Source organism: Loxodonta africana, chromosome 9 (assembly GCF_030014295.1).
Source record: "Loxodonta africana isolate mLoxAfr1 chromosome 9, mLoxAfr1.hap2, whole genome shotgun sequence".
NCBI classification, from domain to species: domain Eukaryota; kingdom Metazoa; phylum Chordata; class Mammalia; order Proboscidea; family Elephantidae; genus Loxodonta; species Loxodonta africana.
Genome location: NC_087350.1, coordinates 123,642,830 through 123,668,342, shown reverse-complemented (window position 1 = coordinate 123,668,342; position 25,513 = coordinate 123,642,830). Strand labels below are relative to the sequence as shown.

The 25,513-nt window shown below is 44.6% G+C and overlaps 1 protein-coding gene across 11 annotated transcripts in view; it reads right to left on the bottom strand.

The window, feature by feature from the left end:
* Positions 1–25,513, bottom strand: part of EHMT1 (euchromatic histone lysine methyltransferase 1) — a 277,594-nt gene that overhangs the window by 108,490 nt on the left and 143,591 nt on the right. For 8 of the 11 annotated variants that reach the window (XR_010322901.1, XM_064290821.1, XM_064290814.1 and 5 more), the window contains exons 3-6: positions 24,757–25,313; positions 22,326–22,506; positions 18,060–18,217; positions 16,796–16,984 (exon numbers count right to left, since the gene is read on the bottom strand). Coding sequence is in view for 10 of the 11 variants with exons in the window: in XM_064290821.1 (XP_064146891.1) it covers positions 16,796–16,984; positions 18,060–18,217; positions 22,326–22,506; positions 24,757–25,313 (1,085 nt within the window). In the remaining variant the exon portion in view is untranslated. The remainder of the gene's footprint in view (positions 1–16,795; positions 16,985–18,059; positions 18,218–22,325; positions 22,507–24,756; positions 25,314–25,513) is intronic. The other 3 variants (XM_064290822.1, XM_064290815.1, XM_064290816.1) reach the window with 2 other exon arrangements.

Sequence of the window (25,513 nt, the reverse complement as noted above, 5' to 3'; positions counted from 1 at the left end):
ACAGTGACTTGGCAAAGTATACTTGCAATTACAATGCACACGCCACTTATTACCCCACGAGCGCACTCAGCAAGAGTGTGACACCAACAGCCCTAAAGTACTGCTCGTACAATGAGAAAACAGTCATACCTGTTTCACGGAGAACCACGTCTGTTAAAAGGAGAGAAGCTAGGCAGCATATCTGCGCTGAAAACCAAGTAAGCAGAAAAGCAGGGCAGAGCAGTGCCTGGTCTCCTTGCAGTTACACAACAGAGGTCCTGTTACCCCGGGGTCACCTCTACATGGAGGGGTGGGACCCACGGGCATGTGTAAGTTAAGTTCACTATAGTAACCATTTTAAATACCATCAAGGGTTACCTGACCAAGGAAATTATGATACTCTTGGTTTTCTTCCTTATACTTCCCTATATGCAAGAAAAAAACTAATGTTATTTTAAAATAAGTAAATTTAAAAATTCTCTTTAAGTCTCTAAATCAAGCATTTTTCAGCAATTTACTTTTGGATAATCAATACCTAATGGCAACATTTTAAAATTTGTTCCACCCACTGCTAGAAAAGTAGAACAGGAATTAATTAAAAGTAAATTGGAAAATTAAGCAAAAAATAAGGGAAGACCTCCCCCAAACTCTGAAAGACAAAAGAAAATGCTTTACACAAAACCATTTGAAAGTATAAAAGGCTCCTCAGTACAATCAGACCTTTCTAGACAAGTCATAACTTTCACCAATTCGCCAGTTCTTGAATAAGGCTAGATATGATGTCCCATCTTAAATAAAGATGGTCAAATGCTTTTTTAAAAAAATACGATACATTTGAGCACTAAAATCATCCATCTTTTGTAGTCTGATTCTCAATTCTCTTGGTGCCACCTATGTCAAACGGATCATTTATAATTTATCCCACTCAGAACTTAACACAAATCTAGGCCTAAAATTCAAAGTCTATTCAGGTATACAATTTCCACTAAATAATGGAACTTTCCAGGTTTCCCTCTGAACTCTTCCCTGAGTACTTAGGTCTATACTCAGTCAACCCCGAGACGCTACGAATACTACACCGTGGTGAAATGTTTTCCTTTATATGCCTTGGTTCTTTGGAAAAACAGCTTGAGATATTTTCCCCTAAACCCTGAGGAGTTACATTTGCCCTAGTTTTTGACCTCACAGGATTTGTTACTCTTGTCCAGGTTGACTGGCATTTCCTGGGTAAGCCTGAAATAAGGATGGTGGATACCCTGTGCCTGGCCCTGAGCTGCAGCCTGCCCTGTGATTGGTACACACCATGCAGGGATTGGTCAGTGTTGTTGCTGGCTGACGTCGAGTTGTTTCCGACTCACAGCAACCCTATGTACGTCAGAACTATGTCAATCCATCTTGTTGAGGGTCTTCTTCTTTTTTGTTGACCCTCTACTTTACCAAGCATGATGTGATAACATGTCCAAAGTACATGAGACAAAGTCCCATCCTTGCTTCTAAGGATCATTCTGACTGTACTTCCTTCAAGACAGATTTGTTTGCTCTTCTGGCAGTCTATGGCATATATTCAATATTCTTCGCCAATACAATAATTCGAAGGCATCAATTCTTCTTCTATCTTCTTTATTTACTGTCCAGCTTTCACAGGCATATGAAGTGACTAAAAACACCAATGCTTGGGGTCAGGTGCACCTTAGTCCTTAAAGTGACATCTTTGCTTTTGAACACTTTAAAGAGGTCTTGAAGCAGATTTGCCCAATACAATGCATCGTTTGATTTCCTGACTGCTGTTTCCATGGGTGTTGATTGTGGATCCAAGTAAAATGAAATCCTTGACAACTTCAATAATTTTCTGTTTATCATGACATGATTATTGGTTCACTTGTGAGGATTTTTGCTTTATATTGAGGTGTAACTCATACTGAAGGCCACAGTCTTTCATCTTCATCAGTAAGTGCTTCAGCAAGTCCTCTAAATTGTCAGCAAACAGTGTTGAGTCATCTGCACACTGCTGACTATTAACGAATCATCTGCCAAACCTGATGCTGCGTTCTTCTTATACAGTCCGGCTTCTCAGATTACCTGCTCAGCAGATTGAATATGTATGGGGAAAAAATACGACCTGATGCACACCTGTCCTGCTTTTAAACCACACAGTATCTCCTTGTTCTGTTCAAATGATTGCCTCTTCTTGGTCTATGTACAGGTTCCACATGAACACAATTAAGTGTTTCAGAATTCCTACTCTTCACAATGTCATCCATAATTTGTTATAATCCATTCACACAGTCAAATGCCTTTGCACAGTCAATAAAACACAGGTAAAAACATCTTTCTAGTATTCTCTGCTTTCAGCCAAGATCCCATCTGACATCAGCAATAATACTCCTGGTTCCACATCCTCTTCTGAATCCAACCTAACTTTCTGGCAGTTCCCTGTTGTTGTACTGCTGCAACCAATTCTGAATGCTTTTCAGTGAAATTTTACCTGGGTGACTTTAATGACATTGTTTGATAATTTCCACATGCTGTTGAATTACCTTTCTTTGGAATGGGCACAAATACAGATGTCTTCCAGTCAACTGGTCAGCTAGCTGTCTTCCAAATTTCTTGGCATACACGAGTGAGCACCTCCGGCACTGCGTCCATTTGTTGAAACATCTCAATTTGTAGTCTGTCAATTCCTGGAGCCTTGTTTTTTGCCAATGTCTCCAGTCCAGCTTGGTCTTCTTCCTTCAGTACTATCGGTTCTTGATCATATGCCATCTTCTGAAATAGCTGCAAGTCAGCCAATTCTTTTCAGTGCAGTGGCTCCATGTATTCCTTCCATCTCCCGGTGTCGTTTAAATATTTTCCCCATCGAATTCTTCAATATTGCAACTCCAGAACTGAATTTTTTTATTCAGTCCTTTCAGCTTGAGAAATGCCAAGTGTGTTCTTCCCTTTCGGTTTTCTCACTCTAGGTCTTTGCTTTGTAATTTCTTCCATTTGCTTTAGCTACTTGATGTTCAAGAGCAACTTTCAGAGTCTCTTCTGACATCTACTTTGGCCTTTTTTTTCTTGCCTGTCTTATTAATAACCTCTTGTTTTCTTCACAGATGATGTCCTTGATGTCTCCCCACAACTCATCTGGTCTTCAGTCATTAGTGTTCAATGCCTCAAATCTATTCTTGAGATGGTCTCTAAATTCAGCGGGGATATGCTCAGGTTCATACTTTGGCTCTCACGGATTTGTTCTAATTTTCTTCAGCTTCAACTTAAACTTGCATATAAGCAATTAATGGTTTGTTCCACAGTTGGCCCCTGCCCTTGTTCTGACTTACCATAATGAGCGTCTCCTTCATCTCTTTCCACATATGCAGTTGATCTGATTCCTGTGTACTCCACCTGGTGAGGTACATGTGCACAGTACCCACTTCTATTGCCCAAAAAAAGGTATCTGTAATGAAGAAGTTGTTGGTCTTGTAGAATTCTATCATGCGATCTCTGGCTTCATTTCTATCACCAAGGACATATTTTCCAACTACTAGTCTTTCTTTGTTTCCAGCTTTCACATTCCAAATCACCAGTAATTATCAATGTATCATGTATCCAGACTGCATGTATGATCAATTTCATACTGCAGAAGTAGGTAAAAAGCTTCAATTTCCTCATCTTTGGCATCAAGGCTGGTGTGTCAATTTGAGTAACAGTTGTATTAACTGGTCTTCCTTATACCTGCATGGATATATCCTATCACTGACAGCGCTGTACTTCAGGACAGATCTTGAAATGTCCTTTTTGACGACGAATGCAATGCCATTCCTCTTCAATTTGTCATTCCTGGCATAGCAGACCATATGATTGCCTGATGCAAAATGGTCAATATCAGTCCACTTCAGCTCATTAATGCCTAGGGTATCTATCTTGATGTGTTACATTTCATCTCTGCTGACTCCTGATTTTCCTAGATTCATTCTTCATACGTTCCACGTTGCGATAATTAATGGATGTTTACAGCTGTTTCTTCTCATTTTGAGTCATGCCACATCAGCAAATGAAGGTCCTGAAAGCTTGATTCCATCCACATCATTAAGGTCGACTCTACTTTGAGAAGGCAGCTCTTCCGCAGTTCTATGTTGAATGCCTTCCAATCTGAGGGGGCTCATTTTACAGCAATATATCAGACAATGATCTGCTGCTATTCATTAGGTTTTCACTGGCTAAGTTTTTCGAAAGTAGACCGCCAGGTCCTTCTTCCTAGTCTGTCTTAGTCTGGAAGCTCACCTGAAACCTGTCCACCATGAATGACCCTGCCTGAATTTGAAATACCAGTGCCATAGCTTCCGGCATCACAGCAACACGCAAACCACTGCAGCACGACAAACTGACAAATACTGGTCAGTAGACTACGAAAACAAGGTGACTATTGCCTGTTATGCAAATGAAGTGTCTGCGGCCTACTGAGGGGACTGATCGGTTTGTAGACCCCGCAGGGAGGGGCATACCTTGAAACTGACAAGAAGGTGTGTACGCATGCAGCCAACCCCACAGAGATTTTTCAGACAGAAAGAATTGGGAAGACAGGAAGCAGTAAGAAGCAGAAAGGAAAAAAACGCAAGAGAGAGAGAAAGGAGGCAAGGAACCTCCTACAAGAACTGTAACATGGGCCAAGGACTGTAACACTGAAGACAGCGAGAGGCATGGACGGGGCCCTCCAGCAGAGTTGGTGATGACAGACAGCAGGGCTAGGAGGAACCTGCCCTGAGGAGCCGAGAGGAACTGGGAGAGCTGTCCTGCACTAAAGAAGGGGGCTGCACACCCGCTTCCTGGTCATGATCCCAAGTTGGAGCCTGCTGATCCTGACCCCGTTACTTCCTTAATAAACTACTGAACTGTAGGTACGGTCTGAGTTCTGTGTGGCCATTGTAATGAATTATTGAGCCCAGAAGAGAAGTACAGAGCACTGCGTGGAGGACGGCTGGTGTCAGAATTGGTAAAAGGTTGGAGAGTAGAGGAATGTCTCACCTCTACCACGTAGGAGTCAGCATTGGGCTGATACTGGTCATTATCGCCCCTGAAGTTTGACAGTTTCTGACACTATTACTACTATCCTGTTACACATACGTAGCCCACCCCAGCCTCCACAGCACCTACAAATAGTCCCTCTGCCTGGCCAGCAGCAGGGACTCTCCTGCTGTGACAGTGACAAAGCCATTACCACCTGAGCTCCTCCCTGAGGACACAGTATGAGCCAGCCATACAGAAAACACACCTGCCCTCTTCAGTGAGAAGCCAGGGTCGAAAAGAACTATGTGTAAAGACACACAGAGTCGACTGGCCACCCTGGACACACATGCTAACAACAAGGGTAGAGGGCCTTTCAATCCTCAGCACCCCCCCTGCAAAAGTATAATAACTGCCACCCAGTTGGGTAGCTGCCTCCCTGTGGGGTTAAGTACCACCCGGTGGGGTAAGTGCCAGCCTGTAGGGTAGCTGCCACCATGTGGGTTAAGTGCCACCCTGTGACACAGCTATTATCTTGTGGGGCAGCTGCCACCCTGTGTGGTAGCTACCACCCTGTGGGCCAAGTATCACCCTCTGGGGTAGCTCCCTCCCTGTGGGGTAAGTGCCACCCTGAGGGGTAAGCGCCACCCTGTGGGTAAGTGCCACCCTGTGGGGTACATGCCACCCTGTGGGGTACATGCCACCCTGTGGGGCAGCTATCACCCTGTGGGTTAAGTGCCACCCTGTAGCTAAGTGCCACCCAGTAGACCAAGTGCCACCCTGTGGGGTACCTGCCACCCTGTAGGGTAAGTGCCATCCTGTGGGTAAGTTCCACATTGTAAGATAAGTGCCACGCCGTAGGGTAGTTGCCACCCTGTGGGGAGCATCCATGATTGAGGAGAGAAGTCATGCAAAGGCCAACAACAAACAGGAGCTACTGGCCATAGTGACCAATCAATTAATATTTTGAGCTACTAACATTGCTACTTGTGTTAACCTACTGCTTAAAAGAAAAAGCTCAAGGGGTTTACTACAATGAATGCTGTACAATAAGACAAACACTTCTCTGATGAAAACAAATTAATGATTCAAGAGAAATAAAATGGAGAAGCAGGGCCAAGATGGCAGAATAGCCAGGCACTTCCGGCAATCACTCTTACAACAAAGACTCAAAAAAACGGTGAAACAATTATATTTATGACAAGCTAGGAACCCTGAACATCAAAGGCAAAGTTAGAAAATGGACTGAGCAGCATGGGGAGGGAGAGACAGTTCAAAAGCAGAGAGGGGTTATCAGACCTGAATCGCCGGGATGCCTCAGGCACTATTCACGGGAGCAGCTGCGGTGGGCAGGCTAGTAGAAGCGTTTGGCCCCAGTTTCCTCAGAGAGGAGCAGCCAGCTGCACAGCCAACTCACCTCCGGAACCAGAGAAGAACGGCCCTCTTGGCAAAAGCTAAGAACTTGCGTATATTTTACTGTACCCCCCGCCCCCAAGCCAGCTTCAGAGGCTGTTGATTTCCCTGGGCCTGAGATAGGCCGTGCTGAGTGCCTGGAGCCATTCTACCAACAACAGAAAAGGAATAAATTCTAAACCAGGGGAAAAGTTAATTTGCCAGCTCCAAAAACCGGGGGAGCTCCAGATAGAAGCGGCTCCTTTCCAGGCATAAACGGTCTGTGGACTTTGAATACCTTTCCCCCCTGCATGGACCTATGTGGGCCTCTTTCAGGAGAATAGGCCCTTGTTGGCAGACTGTAACTGTTTCAGCTGTATGGTGAAGAGGTGGTTGTTTAATGACTGACATTACTTTCCTATTAAACAGGGTTCTCGCCTACCCACATCAGGGGCCTAAGGACTGGTACCTCCACTCGGGCCACCCAGCCACCAGTGACAGGGTTCCAAGGATAACTGGTACCTCCCAGTCCTTAAACACAAAAGCACTGGGTGCTCATGGTCTGTCTGCAGAACCCACCCACCTGTATGCTCTAGGAAATAGGGATGCACTTTCCTCAGGGACGCTTGGGGGATGAATCTAAGCCCCCTGCCTTGTTCAGAGCATGACACCCTGCTGCAATCAGATGCTGGTACCTACACCAATCACCCCCTGCCCTCTCACACTAAAGGACAGAGCCTGTACCACACACTTGACGAGCAGCTACCTGGACACCTGAGCTGAATTCATACAAGAAAAGAGAATAGACTGCTAGACTAATATACCTGGTAACAGTGCTAGCCACCTCGTGACCGGACGTCACAGCTTCAAAGGTGAAAATGATCAAGGTAGCTCACTCAAGCAACCCATTTAGGCATGTTGTTGTTGTTAGGTGCCGTCGAGGCGGTTCCGACTCTCAGCAACCCTATGCACGACAGAACGAAACACCGCCCGGTCCTGCACTATCCTTACTATCATTGTTGTGCTTGAGCTCATTGTTGCAGCCACTGTGTCAATCCACCTCATTGAGGGTCTTCCTCTTTTCCGCTAACCCTGTACTCTGCCAAGCATGATGTCCTTCTCCAGGGATGGATCCCTCCTGACAACATGTCCAAAGTGTGCAAGACGCAGTCTCGCCACCCTTGCTTCTAAGGAGCGTTCTGGCCACACTTCTTCCAAGACAGATTTGTTCGTTCATTTAGGCATATCAAAACAAAACAAAGCAAGAAGCTAGGATACAGTAAACAAACACAAAATAAACTAATGACTTACAGATGTCTTGGAGACAGCAGTCAATATCAAATCACATAAAGAAGCAGACCATGATCGCTTCAACAAGCTCTCAAGGGATCTTCTACATGAAAGTGCCTTCCTGGAGTTACCAGATGCAGAATACAAAAGATTAATATGCACAATTCTTCAAGACATCAGGAACAAGATCAGGCAATACAAAAAACAAGCCAAGGAACACAGATAAAACAGCTGAAGAAATTAAAAAGGTTATTCGAGAACATAATGAAAAATTTAATAAGCTGCAAGAATCCATAGAGACAGCAATCAGAAATTCAGAAGATTAACAATAAAATTACAAAATTAGACAACTCAGTAGAAAGTCAGAGGAACAAAACTGAGCAAGTAAAAGGCAAAATTGGTGAGCTTGAACATAAAGCACTTGGCACCAATATATCTGAAGAAAAATGAGATAACAGAATTTTAAAAAATGAGGAAACCTTAGGAATCATGTGGGACTCTATCAAGAGAAATAACTTACGAGTGATTGGAGTAACAGAACATGGAGGGATATCAGAAAATACAGAATTGTTGAGAACTTGCTGGCAGAAAACTTCCCTGATATCGTGAAAGATGAGAAGATATCTATCCAAGATGCTCATCGAAGTCTACATTAAGTAGATTTTAAAAGAAAGTCACCCAGACACATTATAATCAAACTTACCAAAACCAAAGATAAAGAGAGAACTTCAAGAGCAGCTAGAGATAAGGGAAAAGTCACCTACAAAGGAGAGTCAATAAGAATAACCTCAGACTACTTGATAGAAACCACGCAGGCAAGAAAGCAGTGGCATGACTTCCATAAAGCACTGAAGGAAAAAAACTGGCAGCCAAGAATCTCATATCCAGCAAAACTGTCTCTCAAATATGAAACTAAAATTAGGTCATTTCCAGATAAACAGAAGTTTAGAGAATTCGTAACAACCAAACCAAAACTACAAGAAATGCTCAAGGGAGTTCTTTCATTAGAAAATCAATAATATCAGGTATCAAACCAAGACTACAACAATGGATGAGCAATCAGAGGTTAACTCAGACAGGAAAATCACAAAAATAAACCAAGATAAAAAAAATGCTCAAAACAGGGAAACAGTATTATGATTTCGTAAAACAAGACAACATTAAAACAAGAAAGAGGTGCTAAGAAATGCAGTCATGGATCTTTCAAATTCAGAGGAAGACAAGGCGATATAAACAAAATCTAGGTTTAAACTTAGAAAAAAGGGGTAAATATTAAGGTAACCATAAAGGAAGCTAACTATCCTACTCGTCAAAATACAAGAAAAATATAGAGACTCAGCAGAAACAAAATCAACAATGACGAATAAGAGGAAAAGGCACTAAATAAACTACTAAGCACAAAAAATATAAGTGGGAAAAAGAAACTGTAACGACACACAAAAAAAGACATCAAAATGACAGCACTAAACTCATACCTATCCATAATTATGCTGGATGTAAATGGACTAAATGCACCAATAAAGAGACAGAGACTGGAAAAATGGATTAAAAAACACGACCCAATCTATATGTGGCATACAAAAGACACACCTTAGATTTAGAGAAACAAACAAAAACTCAAAGGATGGAAAAAAATATAACATACAAACAACAATCAAAAAAGAGCAGAAGTGGCAAAATTGATTTCTGACAAAACAGACTTTAAAGTTAAATCCACCACAAAGGATAAGGAAGGCCACTAAATAATGATTAAAGGGAAAAGATACCACGAGGATATAACCGTATTAAACATTTATGCACCCAAAGACACGGCTGCAAGATACATAAAACAAACTCTAACAGCATTGAAAAGTGAAATAGACAGTGCCAAAATCATAGTAGGAGATGCTTCAACACACCACTTTTGGTGAAGGACAGAACATCCAGAAAGCAGCTCAATGAAGACACGGAAGATCTAAATGCCACGATCAACCAACTTGACCTCATAGACATATACAGAACACTCCACCCAACAGCAGCCAGGTATATTTTCTCTTCTAGTACACATGGAACATTCTATAGAATAGACCACATATTAGGTCATAAAGGAAGCCTTAGCAGAATCCAAAACATCGAAATACTACAAAGCATCTTCTCTGACCCTAAGGGCATAAAAGTAGAAATCAGTAACAGAAAAAGCAGGGAAAAGAAATCAAACACTTGGAAATTAAACAATACCCTCCTCAAAAAAGACGGGGTTATAGAAGACATTAAGGGTGGAATAAAGTAATTCATAGAATCAAATGAGAATGAAAACACTTTCTATCAGAACCTTTGGGACACAACGATAACAGTGCTCCCAGGTCAACGTATACCACTAAATGCATCATTACAAAACGAAAAAAAAAAAAGGGTCAAAATTAAAGAATTATCCCTACAACTTGAACAAATAGAAAGAGAGCAACAAAAGAAACCCTCAGGCACCAGAAGAAAGCAAAGATTAAAAATCAGAGCAGAATTAAATGAAACAGAAAAACAACTGAAAGAATTAACAAGACCAAAAGCTGGTTCTTTGAAAAAATTAACAAAATTGATAAACCACTGACCCAACTGACAAAAGAAAAACAGGGGAGGAAGCAAAAAACCCAAATAACAAATGAGATGGCGATATTACAAGAGACCCAGACAACATTAAAAAGAATCATATCAGATTATTAAGAAAAACTGTACTCTAACAAATTTGAAAACCGAGAAGACATGGATGAATCCCTAGAAACACACTACCTACCTAAACTAACACAAACAGAGGTAGAACAACTCAATAGACCCGTAACAAAAGAAGAGATTGAAAAGGTAATCAAAAATCTCCCCCCCAAAAAAAAAAAAGCGCTGGCCTGGATGGCTTCGCTGAAGAGTTTACCAAACTTTCAAAGAAGAGTTAACACCACTACTACTAAAGGTATTTCAAAACACAGAAAAGGACAGAATACTCCCAAACTCCTTCTAAGAAGCCAGCATATCCCTGATACCAAAACCAGGTAAACAGACCACAAAAAAAAAAAGAAAATTACAGACCTATATCCCTCATGAACTTAGATGCAAAAATCCTCAACAAAATTCTAGCCAATAGAATTCAACAACATATCAAAACAATAATTCACCATGACCAAGTGGGATTCACAACAGGTATCCAGGGATGGTTCAACATTAGAAAAACAATTAATGTAATCTACCACATAAACAAAAAACAAGAATCAAATGATTTTATCAATTGATGCAGAAAAAGCATTTGACAAAGTCCAACACCCATTATGATAAAAACTCTTAGCAAAATAGGAATAGAAGGAAAATTCCTCAACATAATAAAGGGTACTTATACAAAGTCAACAGCCAACATCATCCAAAATGCAGAGAGTCTCATAAAGCATTCCCCTTGAGATCCAGAACCAAAGATGCCCTTTATAAAACCACTCTTATTCAACATTGTGCTGGAGGTCCTACCCAGAGCAATTAGGCTAGATAAAGAAATAAAGGGTATCCAGATCAAGAAGTGGAAGTATCTGTATCTGCAGATGACACGCTCTTATACACAGAAAACCCTCAGGAATCCTCAAGAAAACTACTGAAACTAATAGAAGAGTTTAGCAGAATATCAGGATAAAAAATACACATACAAAAATGAATTGGATTCCTCTACACCAACAAAAACAACATCAAAGAAAAAAATCACCAAATCAATACTATTTGTAGTAGCCCCCCAAAAGATAAAATACTTAGGAATAAATCTTACCAAACATGTAAAAACCTATACAAAGTAAACTACAAGACACTACTGCAATAAACCAAAAAAGGCCTACCAAACTCTGCTGCTGTGGAGTCGATTCTGGCTCATAGGGACCCTATAGGGCAGAGCAGAACCACCCCTTAGATTTTCCAGGGAGCGCCTGGCGGATTCGAGCTACTGACCTTTTGGTTAGCAGCCATAGCACTTAACCACTATACCACCAGGGTTTCCAAAGAGACCTATATTAGTGGAAAAACATACCTTGCTCATGGATAAGAAGACTTAACATTGTAGAAATGTCTATTCCACCAAAAGCCATCTATAAATACAATGCAATTCCGATCAAAATTCAAAAGACATTTTCAAATGAGATGGAGAAACAAATCACCAACTTCATATGGAAGGGAAAGAGGCCGCGGATAAGTAAAGCATTACCGATGAAGAAGAACAAAGTGGGAGGCCTCATTCTACCTGGTTTTAGAATCTATTATGCCTCCACAGTAGTCAAAACAGCCTGGTACTGGCACAACAGATACACAGACCGATGAAACAGAATTGAGAATCCAGACATAAATCTATCCACATATGAGCAGCTGATATTTCACAAAGGCCCAAAGTCAGTTAAATGGGGAAAAGACAGTCTCTTTAACAAATGGTGCTGGCATAACTGGATAACAATCTGCAAATAAATAAACAAGACCCATACCTCACACCATGCACAAAAACTAACTCCAAGTGGATCAAAGGCCTAAATATAAAATCTAAAACGATAAAGATCATGGAATAAAAAATAGCGACAATGCTAGGAGCCCCAACACATGCAATAAACAGTATACAAAATATTACTAACAACGCACAAACACCAGAAGAGAAACCAGATAAGTGGGAGCTCCTAAAATTAAACACCTACGCTTATCCAAAGACTTTACCAAAAGAGTAAAAAGATTTACCTACAGACTGGGAAAATGTTTTTACCTGTGATATTTCCTTATCAGCGCCTGATCTCTAAAATCTACATGATACAGCCAAAACTCAACTACAAAAGACAAATAACCCAATCAAAAAATGGGCAAAATATATGAACAGGCACTTCACTAAAGACGACATTCAGGTAGCTAACAGATACATGAAGAAATGCTCAACGATCAATAGCCATTAGAGAAATGCAAACCAAAACTACAATGAGTTTCCATCTCACTCCAACAAGGCTGGCATTAATCCAAAAAACACAAAATAATAAATGTTGGAGAGGTTGTGGAGAGACCTCAATATTTATACAATGCTGGTGGGAATCTAAAATGATAAAACCACTTTGGAAATTGATTTGGCACTTCCTTAAAAAGCTAGAAATAGAACTACCATAGTGTTGTTGTTGTTAGGTGCCGTCAAGTCAGTTCCGACTCATAGTGACCCTATGCACAACAGAACGAAACACTGCCCGGTCCTGAGCCATCCTTTGAACTGTTGTTACGCTTGAGCTCACTATTACAGCCACCGTGTCAATCCACCTCGTTGAGGGTCTTCCTCTTTTCCGCTGACCCTGTACTCTGCCAAGCGTGATGTCCTTCTCCAGGGACTCATCCATTCTGACAACGTGTCCAAAGTATGTAACGCGCAGTCTCGCCACCCTTGCCTCTAAGGAATATTCTGGCTGCACTTCTTCCAAGACAGATTTGTTTATTCTTTTGGCAGTCCATGGTATATTCAATATTCTTTGCCAACACCACAATTCAAAGGTGTCAACTCTTCTTCGGTCTTCCTTATTCATTGTCCAGCTCTCACATGAATATGATGCGACTGAAAATACCACGGCTTGGATCAGGCGCACCTTAGTCTTTAGGGTGACATCTTTGCTCTTCTACACTTTGAGGAGGTCCTTTGCACCAGATTTGCCCGATGCAATGCGTCTTTTGATTTCCTGACTGCTGCTTCCATGGCTGTTGATTGTGGATCCAAGTAAAATGAAATCCTTGACAACTTCAATCTTTTCTCCATTTTTGATGATGTTGCTCATAGGGACAAGTTGTGAGGATTTTTGTTTTCTTTATGTTGAGGTGTAATCCATAATGAAGCCTGTGGTCTTTGATCTTCATTAGTAAGTGCTTCAAGTCTTCTTCACTTTCAGCAAGCAAGGTTGTGTCATCTGCATAACACAGGTTGTTAATAAGTCTTCCTCCAATCCTGATGACCCGTTCTTCATATAGTCCAGCTTCTTGTATTATTTGTTCAGCATACAGATTGAATAGGTATGCTGAAAGAATACAACCCTGACGCACACCTTTCCTGACTCTAAACCAATCAGTATCCCCTTGTTCTGTCTGAACAACTGCCTCTTGATCTATGTAAAGGTTCCTCACGAGCACAATTAAGTGTTCTGGAATTCCCATTCTTCGCAGTGTTATCCATAGTTTGTTATGATTCACACAGCCAAATGCCTCTGCATACTGAATAAAACACAGGTAAATATCCTTTTGGTATTCTCTGCTTTCAGCCAGGATCCATCTGACATCAGCCATGATATCCTTGGTTCCATGTCCTCTTCTGAAACCAGCCTGAATTTCTGGCAATTCCCTGTCGATATACTGCTGCAGCCGTTTTTGAATGATCTTCAGCAAAATTTTGCTTACTTGTGATGTTAATGATATTGTTCTATAATTCCTACATTCGGTTGGATCACCTTTCTTGGGAATAGGCATAAATATGGATCTCTTCCAGTCAGTTGGCCAGGAAGCTCTCTTCCATATTTCTGGGCATAGACGAGTGAGCACCTCCAGCGTTGCATCTGTTTGTTAAAACATCTCAATTGATACTGCATCAATTCCTGGAGCCTTGTTTTTCACCAATGCCTTCAGAGCTGCTTGGGCTTCTTCCTTCCGTACCATTGGTTCCTGATCATATGCCACCTTTTGAAATGGTTGAACATCGACTAATCCTTTTTGGTATAACGATTCTGTGTATTCCTTCCATCTTCTTTTGATGCTTCCTGCGTCGTTTAATATTTTCCCCATGGAATCCTTCACTATTGCAACTCGAGGCTTGAATTTTTTTTTTTTTTTTTTTCAGTTCTTTCAGCTTGAGAAACGCCGAGTGTGTTCTTCCCTTTTGGTTTTCCATCTCCAGCTCTTTGCACATGTCATGATAATACTCTGTCTTCTTGAGAGGCCCTTTGAAAACTTCTGTTCACTTCTTTTACTTCATCAATTCTTCCTTTTGCTTTAGCTGCTCGACAATCAAAAGCAAGTTTCAGAGTCTCCTCTGACATCCACCTTGGTCTTCTCTTTCTTTCCTGCCTTTTGAGTGACCTCTTGCTTTCTTCATGGATGATGTCCTTGATGTCATTCCACAACTCGTCTGGTCTGCAGTCAGTAGTGTTCAATGCATCAAATCTATTCCCGAGATCGTTTCTAAATTCAGGTGGGATATACTCAAGGTCATATTTTGGTTCTCGTGGACTTGCTCTGATTTTTTTCAGTTTCAGCTTGAACTTGCATATGAGCAATTGATGGTCTGTTCCACAGTCGGCCCCTGGCCTTGTTCTGACTGGTGATATTGAGCTTTTCCATCATCTCTTTCCATAGATGTAAAGTCAATTTGATTTCTGTGTGTTCCATCTGGCGAGGTGCATGTATATAGTCGCTGTTTATGTTGGTGAAAGAAGGTATTTGCAATGAAGGAGTAGTTGGTCTTGCAAAATTCTATCATTCGATCTCCGGCATTGTCTCTATCACCCAGACCATATTTTCCAACTGCTGATCCTTCTTCGTTTCCAACTTTCGCGTTCCAATTGCCAGTAATTATCAATGCATCTTGACTGCATGTTCGATCAATTTCAGACTGTAGCAGCTGATAAAAATCTTCTATTTCTTCATCTTTGGCCCTAGTGGTTGGTGCGTAAATTTGAACTACCATACAATCCAGCAATCCCACTCCTTGGAATATATACTAGAGAAATAAGAGCCTTTACACGAACAGATACATGCAAACCCGTGTTCATTGCAGCACTGTTTACAATAGCAAAAAGATGGAAGCAACCAAGGAGCCCATCAACAGATAAATAAATTATGGTATATTCACACAATAGAATACTATGCATCAAAGAAGAACAATGATGAATCCCAGAAACATTTCATAACATGGAGGTATCTGGAAGGCATTATGTTGAGTGAAATTAAAAAAAAAAAAGTGAAATTAGCCAGTCGCAAAAGGACAAATACTGTATAAGACCACTATTATAAGAACTCGAGAAATAGTTTAAACAGAGACGAAAATATTCTTTGATGGTTACAAGAGGCGGAAGGCAGGGAGAGACGGAGGGAGAAGGGTTTTCACTTAAGATAGTAGATAAGAATTATTTTAGGTGAAGGGAAAGACAACACACAATACAGGAGAGGTCAGCACAACTGGACTGAACCAAAAACAAAGAAGTCTCCTGAATAAACTGAGCGTTTCGAAGGCCCAGTGTAGCAGAGGTGGGGGTTTGGGGACCATGGTTTCAGGGGACATCTACATCAATTGGCATAATAAAATCTGTTAAGAAAACATTCTGCATCCCACTTTGGAGAGTGGCTTCAGGCATCTTAAACACCAACAAGTGGTCACCTTAGATGCATCTATGGGTCTCAACCCTCCTGGAGCAAAGTTGAATGAAGAACACCAAAGACAGATGGTAATTATGAGCCCAAGAGACAAAAAGGGCTACATAAACTGGAAACTACATCAGCCTGAGACCAGAAAACTAGATGGTGCCCGGCTACAACCAATGACTGCCCTGACAGGGAACACAACAGAGAACCCTGAGTGAGCAGGAGAGCAGTGGGATGCAGACCCTATGTTCTCGTAAAAAGACCAGACTTAATGGTCTGACTGAGACTAGATTGACCCTGGAGGCCATTGTCCCGAGACCTTCTGTTAGCCCAAGACAGGAACCATTCCTAAAGCTAACTCTTCAGACAGGGATTGGACTGGACTATGGGATAGAAAATGACACTGGTAAAGAGTGAGCTTCTTGGATCATGTAGACACATGAGACTATGTGGGCATCTCCTGTCTGGAGGGGAAATGAGAGCGCAGAGGGGGTCAGAAGTTGGCCGAATGGACACAAAAAGAAAGAGTGGAGGGAAGGAGTGTGCTGTCTCATTAGGGGGAGAGCAATTAGGAGTATATAGCAAGGTGTGTATAAATTTTTGTATGAGAGACTGACTTGATTTGTAATCTTTCACTTAAAGCACAATAAAAACTTGAAAGAAAGAAAGAAAACACAAACACACCCTGTCAGTAGTACATAACGAGCTTGCGAAGGCCCAGAAGTGCCACAGCTGCTGCCTGCAGAACCTGTGGTTGACGCTGCCATTTTCTCCGCTATTTTCACTGTAGACAGCCAGGTCCTACCTTCTGGGCCCGGTCGGTCTCCGACATGCTCTCTTTGGAAGTCCGGCTGTCCTCCGTGGGGAATGCTGCCACCTGCTCTGCCCCATGTTCATCATCCTCGTCAAGCTCCTCGGAGTCATCCTCTTCTGAGTCCATCTCCAGACTCTCTCCATTCACATGCAGGGTGCTGTCACCCAGGTCCTTCTCACTCTGGAACAGGGGCAGGTGGATACATAAGGCAGAACCACTCAGTGTCTCAATCTTGCCCGGGCAGGGAGCAGAGACACTGCCCAAGACCCCGTCACATGGGGAAAGACTCCAGGAGGCATGGAGCAAGCAAAGAGGACAGGACAGGATGAGGTGGTGCTCCAGTAACCCATGTGGACACAGAGGCTGTGTCCCCCAGAGCAAAGGGGCTCTAAAGTTTCGGTGCCTTTGACAGGGACTAAGATCTTCAAGTTAGTGATGACCTCACATGACAGGGATGAAAGTCATCCAGGGGTGATCTCACCCTATAGGACTAGAGTAATCCAAGTTACTGATGACCTCACAGGATAGGGATGAAAGTCATCTAAGTTACTGATGACCTCACAGGATAGGGATGAAAGTCATCTAAGTTACTGATGACCTCACAGGATAGGCATGGAAGACATCTAAGTTATTGATGACCTCACAGGATAGGGATGAAAGTCATCTAAGTTATTGACGACCTCACACGACAGCGATGAAAGGCATCCAAGTTACTGATGACCTCACACTACAGGGACTAAGGTCATCCAAGTTACTGATGACTTCACGATAGGGGTATGGTCATGATGTTACTGATGATGTCACACTATAGGGACTAGGGTCATCCACGTTACTGATGACCTCATACAATAAGAATGAAAGTCATCCAAATTACTGATGACCTTACATGACAGGCATAGGGTCATCCAAGTTACTGATGACCCATAAGATAGGGATGAAAGTCATTCAAGTTACCGATGACCTCACATGATAGGGGTCAAAGTCGTCCAAGTTATTAATGGCCTCACATGACAGGGATAAAAGTCATCCAAGTTACTGATGACCTCACACTATAGGGACTAGGGTCATCCAAGTTACTGATGACCTCACATGATAAGGGCTAAGGTCATCAAGTTACTGATGACCTCACACTATAGGGACTAGGGTCATCCAAGTTACTGATGTGACCTCACACAATGCTCTTTTTGCCAGACACGTCCTGGACACAGAACCCGTTTCCAAGCACAATGGCAAATAACTCAAACGTTAGCCTCACCTTGGAACCCACAGTGGAATGAGTTATACTCTTAAACATCTCAATCACCGTCCTCTGTTTTAATACTTTGGTCTTTTTCTTAGGAACCAGGCTATAGGTTCCCATTCTTCGTTTTTTCTTCCGAGATACTGCAGCTGCTAAAACAAAAGGCAAGCAAGCTAAAAAAAAAAAAAAAAGTCAAAAGGGGACAAAAAAGATAAATACCATTCAAATGTTTTTAAACGCAGGTGACAGTTTATAAAATCTGATTACCAAAATCATCAGCAGATGTCATCACATCAGGCCCACTGCATTTTAGGGCCAACCACACTGCAACATGACAGCACGTAAGTGTGCATCTCTACCCGCTTTGCTTATAAGCTGCACAGAGAAAGCCAAAACTACACTTCCTAAGTCACTTGTTCTACCACCGAAGAACATCGAGCTCTGGTGGGCAGGACAACTGCAGTACAGGGAACCCCATGCCATTAGTGCAGGGTCCAGTGAGCAGCCTCCAACACAAGTCTATTTGACCTTGAATGCAACATTACTACACCAAGAAGGGCCTCTCACCTTGCCCGGTAGAGCAATTCTAAGGGTATGTGTCAGGGAAGGAACATGGGCTGAGAATGGCTGTTGGCCTGACTACTCTTCGGCTGGGGGTCCTGGCTGCATCTACCCTCCAGAGGCTCCAGTTTCTTACCCAGAAAGTGAACATGAGGCCTCTAATGCCAGATCGCCCAGCTGGTAGCCTTGCTCCACTCCCACAATCACCAGAGTCTTCTCCCAGGAACGGGATGCTGCCCTCGGAGCAGCCTTCTAGCACAAAGGTGAGGAAGGAAGCAGAAAGGAAAGGAGCATGTGCCTAGGGTCTTGGGGGTACCACAAGCGGAGGGAAGAAACCAGGAGGGGAGCTCAGGGGCTCCGGTTCCCATTCTAAACAAAGTTCAGATGGATTGGTTTTAAAGAAAGCAGCCTCTACAATATTTTCAAAGTTCTGGGGTTAAAAAAAAAACCTGACGATCACTGCTTTAACAAAGATGAACTGCACTAAGGTCTAGGGAGAACCATGTGCTTTAATAAAACATAGGAAAAGAATCTGAAAGGGCAGGGACAAATGCAGACTGCGTGAGCAGATGGGTGCTGACGGTCGGGGTACGGTGTGCACACGGGGGAGAGGAGCCCGGCTAGGGAAGGGTACATGGGGAGCAGTCACTGCACAGCCTTCTAGATGCATCAGAGGCTGAGCTGTGGGGGTACAAAGACACCAGCTGTCACTGGCTGCCATTTGGGGGTGGGCTCTGAGCACACACTCATCACCGGCAACACGCTCCAAGGGGTCTCTGGTGCGGCCCAGTGACCCAGGGCTGTGTCTGTTGTTGCGTGTGAGGATACAACTCCACTCTCATAGCCATCTTTGTCTTGAAAATTTTTTTGCGGGGGGGGGGGGGGCGGGGGGGAGGAAATGCCCCGCATGTGGTATCAGATTTCCTGTGGGTCTTTCAGCTTTAAAAACACATCTCATTTGTTTGCTCCTTGCAACACGCGGCCCCGCCATGTCCACTCGCTCCTGGGCCAGGGCTCCTTCCTTTCCAGCCACCTTACGAACTGTGCAGTGAATGGCCTCTTGGCAAGTGCAGAATTTAATGATAAATGGTCTGTGTGTGAGCTTTTAGAAGGCAGCACCTATGACAGCACTTGGCCATGTACAAACAAGTGCCTGAGGCATAAATGGGGGGAGCCTGCTCCAGTGCTGGCGGATGCCAAGTGCCAAAGAATGGGTGTGAGGAGGGAAATGAAGCAGGAAGCTGCTGGTGTCAGATGGGGCAGGGGCACATGGAGGATGGATCTTTCATGGAGACCCAAAAGGAGGAGGCTAGTGCCCTGTGGGTATATAGAAATGACCTCCAGTATGGGAAGGAGAGGGCCTCACGTGGCCCAGATGCCAACTCCATACAGTAGAAATTCAGCGAATTATAAATAAAAAGGGAATGATGGACAAACTCAGCACTTGGCATTCGCCGCCGTCAAAGTGAGCCCAGGCAAGAACTCTGTGTGAATGAAAGCAGAGTGGGGGCAGGGCCTGGCTCAGCGGCATATGCCTCCTCCCGAGACGTGCGGTGACACCAGACGGCATCAGCTGGGGGCCTGCGGGCAGCCCAACCTTAGGGCACATAGTACAGGGCGCACCTAGGACACACACTGCCCAGTGACATTCTTCAAAGGAAGCATCGGCTTGGAGCCGTCTACAAACACCAGTGAGAACCTTGAAAACTGCAAGGACAAGAAAGACAAAGCGAAGCTGAGGAATGTTCCGGATTGAAGGAGATGCAGAAGACACAACAACTAAATGCACTGTGAGACCCTGGGCTGGGTCTTGGACCAATGTTTGTCTTTTGCCGTAAGTGGAGGGGCTTGGGGAGCGGGGAAGCTGCCAGCGCAGGTCATCTAACAGGACAACTGGCAAAAGCTCAGCTAGGTATGCAGATGAGATGGCAATACCTATCAAAAACGACTTCCTAGGACAAAGAGTCTACACGAACCACGGCCTTATCTACCCTGAGACCAAAACTAGATGGTGCCCGGCCATTGCTACTGGCCGGTCTAATCAGGGCCACAACAGATGGACCCTGAAAGAATGAGAAAACAATGTGGAACAGAACCTCAAATTTCTTAAAAAAAAAAAACAGACTTAACTGGACTGGTTGAGACTGAAGGACTCCCCGAGATTACTGCTCTGAGATACTTTTCAAACTTTGAACCAAAACTAACCCCTGTGGTCAACTTACAGCTAAATAACAAATTGGTTCAGAAAATAACAGACATCGCCCGCAAGTACTGGGCTCCTTTAAAAAATCACCTACGTAAGACCTGAACGGTCAACAATTACTTTAAAACAAGGATGAGAATGTAAGGGGGCAGGGAAATTAGACTAATGTAAACGGAAATGAGAACGTTCACACATTGTGAAGAATGTAACCAATGTCACTGAACAACCTGTGTAGAAATTGTAGACACGGGAACCTAAACTGCTGTGTAAACCAAATCTTCACCAAAAACACAACCAATATTTTAAATAAAAAAAAAAGGTAAATTCCTGATGTTAACTGTGCTGTAGCTATCTAGGAGAACACCCTTACTGCTGGGGACACTGAACTTCTGTTTTTAGGAAATACATTGATGTATCAGAGGTTACACTCATGATTAAGAATAAAAAGTTACATGCAGGGTATGATTATGAACCCCCCCAAAAATTTTTAAAAGACAAACCCACTGCCATCAAGTCGATTCCAACTCATAGCGACCCTATTGGACAGAATAGTACTGCCCCATAGGGTTTTCCAAGGGGCGGCTGGTGGATTTGAACTGCCAACGTTTTGGTTAGCAGCTGATCTCTGAACCACTACGTCACCAGGCCTCCGTGATTACACACATGTGGTAAAATGAGTGAAGAGTGTACAGGAATTTATAAAATTTTTTTGCAGCTTTCCTGGAAGTCTGATGTTTAACAATAAAGTGTTTTTAAACTCCAGAGAAAGACATGCACCTATAGACAGGCGACACTCACCTTAACTAATGTCTGACAGGTTAACAGCCCCCACCAGGCCCAGACATGGGTGCCCCCAACGCCTGTCCGCATGAAGGCCGAGAAGAACGAGCCTCTCCAGATTCAAACTCCCCGCTAATTATGCTGGAGGGGCCATCACCAATTCTCTAGAGACGGTGCTAAACTCACCTCACTCTACTCTGTCCTACAGGGCCGCTATGAGTCGACTTGACGGCAGTGGTTCAAGAGAAGAAGGGGCAGTGCATCAGAGGGGCCCGAGTGACCCCTACCTCAAGGCGACCCGCCACCCCAGCATCTTCCCACGCAGCAGCGCGTGCAGCCCCCACGCAGCACGCATGGCCTAGGGTCTGTCCCCTCCCCCACTGCAACACAGACAAGTGCTGAGTGACAAAGTAAGAACCGGTCCGCGGGTCTCTTCAACCCTAACTCAAAGGCTTTCCCAACGCACTGCACTGCTTTCAAGAACACTTCATCAATGAAAGAGTCAGGCAATTTCTCAAATACAGCAGCCAACTAGACCAAATCAGTAAGACTTTAGGAATGAAGTCACTCCATCTTCAGAGAGAAAACAAGCTCAGAAAATCATGAGGCAGTAGGCAGGGTCCTCAAGCAGACACCCGACATCCCTCTGCCAGTTTACAGGTGCACACAGGTGTCCCAGAGCAGCACACGCACCCAGCACGCAGTCAGGCACCCTCAAATCAGCAGCTGTGGCCTACCTGTCTGGGACTTCGCAGTGGCCACGTAGCACTGGTTCTGAGGTAGCGACTGATGCAGGGGCGGAAATGGGGGTAAGAGCTGCTGTCTCCCAAAATCAGCCATGTCCCTGTTGATCTCCTCCTTCAGCTCCTTGTGGTCTCTGGCTTCTCGAACTTCTCGAGGCTCCTTACTGGCTGCATGCTTCAAAACAGAGACCGTTAGTAACCACAATTACCCACAAGGGACCTCACTGAAACAACACACCGCGAAACCTAGCTCCTTTCCCCACAAAGCCTCTCAACTGAAAGGGGTCAGGGAGAATCAAGGCTCGAGGCCAGCAAAGCAGGGACAGGGTGCTGGCACCAAGACCCCTGTGGGCGGGTGCTTCAGGGCAGGGGCTGCAAAGTGCGGCCTCAGGCTGAGAATGGTGTTGACATTTTTAAAGGGACAGAAGCAGAAGGAGTGAGGAAAAAGCAGGAAAGGGAGGAGGAAGCAGGGACAGAGACCACCTGCAGTTGTGAGGCCTAAAATATTTTCTATCTGGCCCTTTACAGAAAGTTTGCCAATCCCTGAATTCACCTAAAACATTCCCGAAATGGGCAGCATCAAACACTCTCAGGAAACACTTCTACAGTTGACCACGGACACTTTGTAAATCCCCAGAAGGTACATGTGATACAACTGGTAACAATGCTGTATTTAAAAATTTTCTGCTCACACTTTTACCACCTCCCTGCCAGGCCTCCAGCAGCCAATCAGGTACAGCCTTACACCTCTCGTACCTGTGCTACCTGCGCCTGCTATGGCCTCCACGGCCTCCATGCCGGGCCCTCACACCACCTCCCCCCTGCTTCCCTAAGGTCATCTTCAACCTTGAGTGAGATTTTTCTCTCAAATCCCATTCCAAACCAAAAACCCAAACCCACTGCCACTGAGTCAATTCTGACTCATAGGGCACAACTGTCCCAGGGGGGGTTTCCAAGGCTATAAATCCATATGGCAGCAGACTGCCACGTTTCTCCAGGGAGCAGCGGGTGGGTTCCAACCGCTGACTGTTCCACTGGTGGGCAAGCGCCTTCAACACTGCGCAACCAGAGCTCCTAATCCTGTTCCACTTCCTGTCCCACTTAGCCAAAGTTTACCATGCACAGAGGAAGCGAAACAGAGCAGAAAATTGTGGGAGACAGAAGCCCATCTGCTGGAGCCCACAGCCAGGAAAGTCGCCAAGTTCATGGGCAGCTGAGATCCAAAACACCTGATGGCCCTAAAGTGCTGGGCTCCAGACCGGGATGTGGTCTGTGGAGAAGGCAAGCCGGAGGGGAACAGTTTGGACGGGGTTGCCAGGGGTGGTGGGAGTGCACGCCCCGCTTATCTCAGCCAGAACTGAAGCCTGACCAACACCTCGCTGCTGGCCAACGAGGGGTTGATGTTGACTGCACATGACGCAGAGGTGTGAGCTCCGCTGCTGGCACCTCAGTCCACGGGTCACCATGCAATAGCACGGGGACCATGCTCGGGGCATCTGTCATGCCTGCCTCGCACCTCTGTGGCTCACACAGGGATGGCAGAGCACATGGCTACGTGGCCTCCGTGTCGCCTACTACAAGCCCACGTGACATATAACAAACATAGATAACTGAAAGAGGGAACTGACCAACAAAGATTAAAGTGCAGCAAAGAAATGAAGAGCCATGAAGTTATAATCAAGGGCAGGTGGAGCTACAGGAGGCCTCGCGGCACCGCCACACGAAGCCAACTGCTGAGCAAAGGTAAACACACCTACGAGGAGAGGGGCAGAAGGACGGAGGCACCCCAGAGGAAACGACACCAACCAGAACCTTCACATTAAAGAACTCTCCCAGACATTCCATAACACTGAAAGCACAAAAAGAAAATGTTGGAAACCAATCCAAAAGGAGCAAGGAGCATGACAACCTGCGAAGGCCTGAAGAAGACACTCGCACTCATCTTAAGTTATCCAACAAGGAGGCAAGCCCTGTTAACACCACTCTTAGATTTTTTACAAAGAAATGAAACTTTAGTTCTCAGTGCATCAGTTTTACAGTTTTACTACTTATCACTTCCCTATAGATAGTTTCTACGTTTTGACAAAATTTCAAATGTTGTGGAACAATTGTAACTTGCCCCACTGATAAGGTCTCTGTGCACAGTTTTGTCTGCTAGGCCGTGTTTACGGCCCCACTCTCCTTGAGGAGCCCACAGCAGAAGAGCAGTGTTCTCCATCCCAGTGCACAGGCCAAGTGGGCCAGAGCCTGAGGCACCACTGCTCACGTGGGAGTCAACCAGAGCACTGCCCAGCTCCAACCATGCCCAGAGACACCATGTGCAGGATAGCACTAACAAGCTTAAGGCCACACACCACGTTAAGGCAGAAGAGAAGGGGAAGGGGAGAACAGCAGGAGACACTGGGTCGCACCAGCAGTGCCTTACCAGGCCCAGGACGGACTTCGGCATGGTCTTCCGGGCACGGTGGACCTTGACGTCAGGGCCCGGGGCCGGCGCCGTTTTGTCATCTGCATCTCGGCTCCCCTCCCCGAGCCTGGCTGGCACTGTGGCTTGCATCTGAGAAAAAGTGCCTGGAGTCCTCCCTTTCCCAGCTCCTCCGGGCAGGGTCTTCGCGGCATGGCCAGGTAGTGGGGGGGCCGAGGGGCCACTAGTCCTCAGGGGCTGCCCCTGCAGGGCCGGCTTAGCAAGGAAGAACCCATTGCTCCCGACAACGGCAGTCTGGGTGAGCTCGTCAGCTCTCACGTGGTTCTGTTTTCCCGCCTCCACGTCTCGTTCCGAGATCCCGTTCTCGGCAATTCGGGCCAGTGTGTTGGCGCCTTCCTGTGGGCTGGCTTTCGCATTCTCCTGAGTGTGCTTCGCTGCATTTGGATGACTGCTGGCATCGTGTTTTTCACAGGACCCGTTGGTTTCGCCATCTGCAGCCGTGTGGGCCTCTCCTCCCTGCTGCTCTGCTGAGCCTTCATCAGCAGCCATCGGTACGTCTGTTGACAGAGAGAGGGACGTCACCAAGTGAGCAAGACTTCCCGCCACCCAACATGCCACCACCCAGCACCCCCACTAAACAACGGCCGCCACTTCCCTGATGGAGTTATGTAAGACTATTTAACGGAAAATCCTTTCAGTTCTTATTCACAAAAGTTTTCAAACATTTGAATACAAAATTATGCCTCAAACATTAACT